This window comes from Danio rerio, chromosome 20 (assembly GCF_049306965.1).
Source record: "Danio rerio strain Tuebingen ecotype United States chromosome 20, GRCz12tu, whole genome shotgun sequence".
In the NCBI taxonomy this organism is placed as follows: Eukaryota; Metazoa; Chordata; class Actinopteri; order Cypriniformes; family Danionidae; genus Danio; species Danio rerio.
The window spans coordinates 17281053-17290000 of NC_133195.1; the positions used below are offsets into that span (position 1 = coordinate 17281053).

At 33.4% G+C, this 8948-nt stretch overlaps 1 protein-coding gene across 6 annotated transcripts in view; it reads right to left on the reverse strand.

The window, feature by feature from the left end:
• ralgps2 (Ral GEF with PH domain and SH3 binding motif 2) overlaps window positions 1-8948 on the reverse strand; it is a 225722-nt gene that overhangs the window by 128817 nt on the left and 87957 nt on the right. For all 6 annotated transcript variants that reach the window (XR_012395421.1, XR_012395422.1, XR_012395420.1 and 3 more), the window contains 1 exon segment: window positions 8405-8455. Coding sequence is in view for 2 of the 6 variants with exons in the window: in NM_200474.2 (NP_956768.2) it covers window positions 8405-8455 (51 nt within the window). In the remaining 4 variants the exon portion in view is untranslated.

The window sequence follows — 8948 nt, forward strand, 5'->3', positions numbered from 1 at the left end:
GGAAAAAAATAAATGGGGGGCTAATAATTCTGACTTCAACTGTGCAGTTACGATCAATTTATTTATTTATTTGTTTATTTACATGCTTGAAAACTATTTTGTCTTTGATTCACAGGGTATTACTCTAAAACACAACTTGTATGTTTTGGTTAAATTGATATAAACTAATCCAAGATTGTTAATATACATCCAAAAAATGTATATTAAAATCTAGTCATCTAGTTTAAAAAAAAAATGTGTGGCACCCAACCCCGCCCCTAAACCCAACCGTCATAGAAGGATGAGCAAATTTTACTGAATTGTAAGAATGAGATCATACAAATTCATACGAATTAGTCAATAAATCAAAAAGTTGGTGAAGCACATATTATAAATACACAAAGTTTGTTTGTTTGTTTGCTTGTTTGTTTGTTTTTTAAAAGAGATATGAAGTGATGGTAAAAAAAAAAGTGTCTGGTGCAAATGTGCAAAATTGGTGCTAGAGTCAGATAAAGTGTTCAAGAGATGAAATAGTGTAATTTCTACAGGTGGTTTGTCAAGCCTACTCACCCGTGTGAGGTACACACAGAATTAGACCTGCACGATTCTTTTATTTTTTTTATTTTGCTTTAAAATCAAGATCACGATTTTCTCACGATTCTGTAGATTAGGTTAATATGGGTAGGCTATTATTTTTGTGTTATTTCTCAAACATATGGTAAAAAATAATAATAATAAAAATAGCAGGAATATGTATAGGTCTACTGCTGTTTAAAATGCTAAATTTTGTATGCACATGGAATGGTGGACTTGAACAGACTTTCAATATGTCCTGTTTGTTAATTCACAGTAAAAGGATGACATCAGAATACCACTATTCATAAATGTGATGTTGAATAATTATGTTTGAGAAATGTGCTTGTCATTTGTCATCGACAACACCATTAGACAATTTTTTCACTGGTAAAATGAGACATTTGTCATTATCAGTTTCCCCTCTTGTATTTTATTCAACATTATATAGGCAGTGGCGTAGCGGATGGGCCCGCAGGGCACGCACCGCGGGGGGGCCCCACGTGATTAGGGGGCCCCGCGTCATCGCGATTTGAAAATCCGGCAACCGCAATAATCAAACCCAACTGTGGTCGGAACCAAAGTTCACAGGACTGTGTTTTCTGAACTCCTCTAAAGCAGTTGACTACTTCACACTAATTGCTGGCCGCCGACCGCATCATAGCTTATTACAATAAAGTTGACTTGATTTCAACTCTCCTCAACACCCACACCGGAGAAGATGTGCTGCGCTGCTCCTCGCCGCCGGTTTTTTATTGAAAATGAATGACTTCCAGTTACTTTGACGCTCTCGCTGCTTGTTTGTGATCACTCCTCAGTTTGTGAAGGCTTCCCCGCGTCGTCGCTTCACCCCGCCCCCTCTCCAGCTCCTTAGTTTGTGATCGCTCCTCAGTTTGTGAGGGCTTCCCCGCATTGTCACTCCACTCGCCCCCCTTCCCCGCTCCTCAATTCGTGATCGCTTCCTTGCGCCGAATGCTACCAATGATTCAACAGTTTGTGTGGGAATGAGAAGATCATTCCACCAGCGAGAAACATTAAAAAATATGACTTACTTTAAATAAAAACCCAATCACTACTATATTGTTACCAAGATAAACCTTTTCAGCTAATGTTAAAAACATTAAATTTAAAAAACAACATGTCTATGCTAGGGCAGCAGAGTGGCTCAGTGGTTAGCACTATCGCCTCACAGCAAGAAGGTTGTGATTCGAGTCCCAGCTGGGTCAGAAGACATTTGTGTGGAGTTTGCATATTCTCCCCATGTTCACATGGGTTTCCTCAGGGTGCTCCGGTTACCCCCACATTTCAAAGAAATGTGCTATAAGTGAACTGGATGAACTAAATTGGCCATAGTGTATGAGTGTGTGTGTGTGAATGAGTGCGTATGGGTGTTTCCCAGTACTGAGTCGTGGCTGAAAGAACGTCCGCTGTGTAAAACATTCTGCTGTGGTGAATCCTCATAAATAAGCGACTAAGCCAATGAAAAATAAATGAATGAATGTTTACCCTAGCACCAACTTCCAAACTGTTCAATGTGTAATAATATAAACAACAGTAGCACATTATAAAACATTAGCCAAACAATTTCCCTCATTTCAAGACGTTACACTATATAAGCTACCGGATTCAGAGAAATCGTCAAAAATCCTTCGACAAATCCCTTCCACCAAAGGCCACAACTGCCAGATTATTACACAAAAGCAGACCTGATCCAGAAAATCCAGCAATAACCATTATCTGTACACATAATTGGTCGTCTTATACACATGTTGGCTAAATCCTCAGCTAAATCAATCCCAGACATTTTGAAAATCATCTTCCAGAAAGAACCAGACCCTCATGTTTTTAAAGACGAGACCTGCAATTTCATCCTTGCTTCTCCAATAAAAAACACACACGACCAAAAAATACTGCTGCCAAAACAACAGTGTATAATCAATCAAAACGTCCAGCTATGGAAAACAGTAGACCCAATTACACAAATTACCGCAATTACCATAAATAAGGACGAAAAAAGCTCACGCCAACCATCATTTTCTGCAAACAGAAAATTCTTCTCGTCCTCCTCTGTCGTCTTGATTTTTTAGTAAATGCTACATTAGCATGCGATGTGTGGTAGCCTCATCAAATGCTGTATAAATCACCGTCTGTGTGGCTCAAAGCCCAAAATACAGACGAGGATAAAGCATGTCTGAGCTAATAAATGTCTGGAGTAGGAGGCAGAGATGGAGGACAGCATGAGGGCCAGATGTCAATGAGCAAAAGAACTGCGGCTTTTTGATTTGCTTTCTATTCTGTGGGTTTGTGATAGTTTGGTAAACTAAAACTGTCTCTCATCTTTACAAAACGTTTTTTTTTTTTTTTTTGTTGGAAAAGAAAAATATAAATATATATTACAAAAACGGCGATAATCAAACAATGCTGATGTCTTGTGACGAAGAAAAAATAAAGATCACAGCTAAGAAATTCAGAAGAATGTGTACAATTAAACAGATTTTGATATTTACAGTGTAAAAAAAACAAGTTGACTGAACTTGAAAAAGCAACAGCATTTTTTTTTGAGTCAACTCAGATTTTAACACAAGTACTGTACACTATTTAAGTTGCGTCAACTCAAAAAAAGCTGTGCAGCAAGTTGCTTTACACTTGCTTAAGTTGACTCAATGTTTTTTTTTATCAGAAAGGATGAAAGTCTTAAGTAAAACCATATTAAACAAATATACAAATTGGATTATTAAATAAATAAACAAACAAAAGCAATAATAAACAATAATTAAACATACAAAAATCTATCCTGAGTTTCACAAGTGTGAGAGGTTATTTATGATTTACAGCAAAAATCTGAATCCCTTACCCAAAGAGCACCGAGACATTAATTAAGCTACCCCTGGGCACTTTTTGTTTGATTTTGGTTATATACGATTTATTTAGCAAAAAAAACAAAAAAAAAATGTCAATTTTAATCTTCTTACATTTAATAAACAAGATAAACATTAAAAAACAAAACATGAATTATGCAACACATGCACATACACCTGAAGTCAAAAATAGTTACACTCCAGTGAAATTAATTGTTTAAAAAATATTTCACAAGTGCTGGGAAAATATTTCTAATAACGTTAATAACTAATTTATTTTGTTTTGGTCATTATACATTTTTTCTAGATATTTTGCAAGATACTAGTATTCAGATGAAAGTGATGTAAATTATTATGCTAATCAGGAAAATTATTGAATAAACGGGCACAAAATATCGTTCTTAAACTAGTTAAAAAAAGAAATAAAAAATTTAAAATGATTTGAAATAGGACTTTCCCCAGAAGAAATGTTGTTAACATGTGCTCGGTCGGTTAAACATCACTTGGGAAGGATATTTGAAAAAGAATTTTTAAAAATTCACAGGAGGGGTTATAATTTTGATTTCAACTGTACATAAAAAAATATTTTTTAAAAATTAATAAATATATACACAGTTGAAGTCAGAATTATTAGCCCCGCTCAATTATTAGCCCCTGTTTTTCCCCAGTTTCTGTTTAGCTGAAGATTTTTTCAACACATTTCTATAATAGTTTTAATAACTCATTTCCAATGACTGATTTATTTTATCTTTGCCATGATGACGGTAAATAAAATTTGACTGGATATTTTTCACGACACTTCTACAAGACTTAGTGACATTTAAAGGCTTAACTAGGTTAATTTGGTTAACTAGGCAGATTAAGGTAATTAGGCAAGTTATTGTACAACGATGGTTTGTTCTGTAGACTATCGAAAACAGCTTAAAAGGGCTAATAATATTGACCTTAAAATGTTTTTTAAAAAATTTAAAACTGCTTTTAATCTAGCCGAAGTAAAACAAATAAACTTTCTTCAGAAGAAAAAATATTATCAGACATACTGTGAAAATGTCCTTGCTCTGTTAACCATCATTTAGGAAATATTGAAAATAGACAAAAAAAATCTAAATCAAAGGGAAGCTAAAAATTCTGACTTCAACTGCATATACATATAACAAATCACATACTGACAATTTCATCTTAACATTAAAACACAAAAGTCAAATCAAATCAGCCCAAAACAGAGTAGAAACTGCAAACACAAAGCAAAATAGTTTGTAGAGTGTTGGTAATCAACTTTCAATCAACAAAAAAATCTAAACAAGCTTTAATAGTTAGCTATAAAATAAAATACAAAACAAATAAATAAAATTAATAAAGCATAACAAAAATTATGGTGACACTTTATTTTAAGTGTCGCTTAAACCTGTGAACGTAAACGGTAACTAGATATGTATGTAGTATGTAACTACATGTACACGCTGGTATATAGTATTCACTTGTGTAATACTGGTGTAACCACACACATGTAACAACACACTGAATAGTATGTGTAAGTTCAAAAGTGTAACAGGACATTAATAACACAATCTTTGGTAAACTACCCCTTTAATGTGAATTACTGATATGATTCTACAATTTTCCTAAAAACAACATGTAAAAAATAAGGTATATTTTTATATTTCAATATACACCCGTACTTTTTTGTCAGAAGTTTGCTGTTGTTAAACAGTTGCACAGGTTTTATATATTACAGAGTAATTTGTGACCATTTTACAATTTACATTGAGTGGACAGTACCTGAGGATTTACCCTGTAATAACACTTGTATTACAAGGTAAAATCTTCGAATGCAATGTTAGTTCTGCCATTCCTATTCTAATACAGTGTTCAGAAGTACATGGTATGCAAACAGGTGTGGAAGTGGGAAAATGCCTGCAAGTATATTGTTGTTACACAATGCACTTGTGTAATTCTTGTTACAGATGTGTACTTTTTTAGTGTTGTTACCACTGTCCTGTTACACATTTGAACTTACAATTACTATTCAATGAGTTGTTACGTGTGAGTAGTTACACCAGTATTACACAAGTAAATACTACGTACCACCAGTGTGTACATACACTGTAGTTACATACTACTCACACATCTATTTATCATGTAGGTTCACAGGTATACGCGATAATATAAAATGTGGGACCAAAAGAATAAAGTATTTTAAAATGGTTAACATCAAACAGTTTTGATCTCTATTGACATTACATAGACAAAACACTACAAACATACAAAACCTAAAGCAAAATAAAATAAAACATGCCTGAGAATCAAACAGAAAGTCACAAAAATTTAAAGTGACATAAAAGACTAAATAAAGACAACTTTTCTTTAATTCACTATTATCATATTCTTTTTTTAAACACCATCAGCACAGAAATACTCAACTGCGCACTTACTGCCCTCTATTGGGAAACTCTGGAACTGCCAGCTTTTATCCAAATATAACCCCTGAGTAAGAAAACTTTAGTAACAACTCAACCAGTCAGTTAAACATAAATCTCACAAAACAGGCAATATGTGCAAAAGCACAACCAAAATGTTACACCTGCAGAAAGCCCTGACTAAAACAAACCATCTGCAAATGCCAAACGGAGAGTCAAAAAAGGCCTTTGGCATATAAACAAAGTTACTCATGCTTTTGGCTGTTAGTCAGTTCTACATCATGTGCTCAGCAGTCTGACCTCATTCATATAAGTGAGCAATTCGAAAGAAAAGACTGAAGAAAACATCTACTGCTGCTTACACTTACAATACAACATACAGTCTTTATTTTTATCTGAAGACTCAAATGATGATTGCTTTAAATAAAGGGAAACTGCGAGCGGTGTTGTGTATCCAAGTAAAACAGCATATTCAAAGAAGCACATGGTGCATTGTGTTCAACAGTGTTCAAAACTGTGTGTAAAAGTAAGCAGACATCAGGCAACAGGCTGAAAAGAAAGGACTAAGGAATATGAAAGTAAATAGGCCATCACAAAAAAAAATAAACTAAACATAAAAAAATAAAAATAATGACAACAACATAACACAATTCTAACTTCTCGAGTCGTTATCGTATGAAGAAAATAAACAGTCTGACATTTTTATATTACGCTCTTGTTTTTTAGGTATCGATTTAGACTCAAAATTCAGTGAAACTTTTTCACTTTTTACCTTAGCCTTACTTAGCTTCAAAACAAAACAAAAACAAAATAATGAACAGATCAAATGAATCGCATATGATCATGTGATGTGTTTTAAAAAGGTTCAAAGGTGGGGAAAAAAAGCCAAATATCTTAACACAAAACCCCATTTAATTTCAAATTGCGCTGTGAAATAATTAATCACTTCAATAATAAAAACTTGTATTTATATTTTATAACACAATTCGTAAAATTTATATACTATAATGTAAAGTTAAAGTCAGAAGTATTAGCCCCCTGTTTATTTTTCCCCAATTTTCGTTTAACAGAGAGAAGATTGTTTTCAACACATTTCTAAACATAATAGTTTTAATAACTCATTTCTAGTAACTGATTTATTTTATCTTTGCGATGATGACAGTAAATAATATTTGACTAGATATTTTTCAAGACACTTCTATACAGCTTAAAGTGACATTTAAAGGCTTAATTAGGTTAATTACAGTAGGTGAACTTGGCAGGTTAGAGTAATTAGGCAAGTTATTGTATAACAAAAGCTTGTTCTGTAGACTATCGATAAAATACATAGCTTAAAAGGGCTAATAATTTAGACCTTAAAATGTTTTTTTTTTTTTTATTAAAAGCTTTTATTCTAGCCTAAATAAAACAAATAAGACTTTCTCCGGAAGAAAAAAATATTATCAGACATACTGTGAAAATTATCTTGCTCTGTTAAACATCATTTGAGAAATATTTAAAAAGAAATAAAAATTCAAAGGGGGGCTAATAATTCCAACTTTAACTGTATATTAAATAATTATTATATTATATAAATACTTGCTGAAATATACAAAAATATGTGTATTTACAAATCCAAAATTAATATACAAACATAAAAAGTGTTATTACAACCAGGCATTAAGTATGAAAATACAGAAATTTCTATTTATACGCAAGAACCCTTTCCTCTATATATTACGTAAATACAAACTTTTAATGTTTTTATACGATTCAAGAGATTCATCAAATACATTTAACCAAGACTGAAAGGTCTGTCACTATTTACTCATATTTTACTTGTTTCAAACCTATTTGACATCTGTTAAACACAAAAGAAGATATTTTGAAGAAAGCTGGACATCTGTAACCATTCACTTCCAAAGTAGGAAAAACAAATAATATGGAAGTCATCGGTTACAGGTTTTCAGCTTTCTTCAAAATGTCTTCTTTCAATCCATATACACAAACACACACTGGCCACTTTATTGACATTGACAATTGGACATGACAGTGAATTCACTGTACTCAAATGGCCTCCACAGTCACCAGATTTCAATCCAATAGAGCTCCTTTGGGATGTGGTGGAATGGGAGATTAGTATCATAGATGTGCAGCTGAAAAATCTGCATCAACTGAGTGATGCTATCATGTCAACATGGACCAAAATCTCAAAGGGAATATTTCCAGTACCTTGTTGAATCTGCCACAAAGGATTTAGGCAGTTCTGAAACCAAAATGGGGTCCAAGCAGGTACTAGTAAGGCAGTACCTAATAAAGTGGCCGCGAGTATATATATATATATATATATATATATATATATATATATATATATATATAACAGAATAAAAAAAATAAAAAAAACTCAAAGGTTTTAAACTACTTGAGGGAGAGCAAACAATGAGTAAATTCTCATTTTTGGATAAACTATACCATTAATTATGATTAATCTTTAGACAGCCCTAACGTTTTGTGTAAAATGAATGAATGAATGAATGAATGAATGAATGAATGAATGAATGAAGTTAACGCAGTAATAGAGTGAAAAGTAAACCGTACCTCAGGTTGGATGGCTCTGAACACTGGAGCATCCATAAGAGTGATCTGCCCCTGCAGGAGAACGAAAAGACAACAGTTATTTTCATTTTAGGAGGAATGAATTACACTTTGAACTTTCACGATAACATGTAAACGCAGTCACTGTCTTTTTCCACTCGGTGTGTGTTTGTTTTGGCTCTGAAAATCAGTGCTTGCCCAAACAGAAATTCTCATTTTTATGCAAAAATCTTCTCTCTTTTCCTCCCCCGACACTCCCACCTAAACATAGCTGGACACACCCACTTTCCTGACTGTTTTTCAAACTAGAGGTGTGAAAACACTCTGTTGAAACAGTGGTCTTTCGTGGCCCTTTAAACTTTCTAATAACTGTAATGTGTTCTGAACTGTAGTGTCTGGTCAAATAAAATCCTAATCTCTCGATATCGATGCTGAAACGATAAAAGTTAAACCTGTAGTCAGTGTAGCCAGTTTTACCAACGTGAACTTCGCAACAAGGAGAAACAAACATGTTAGACTTTGTTTGCAGAACTACGAGGAATGCATA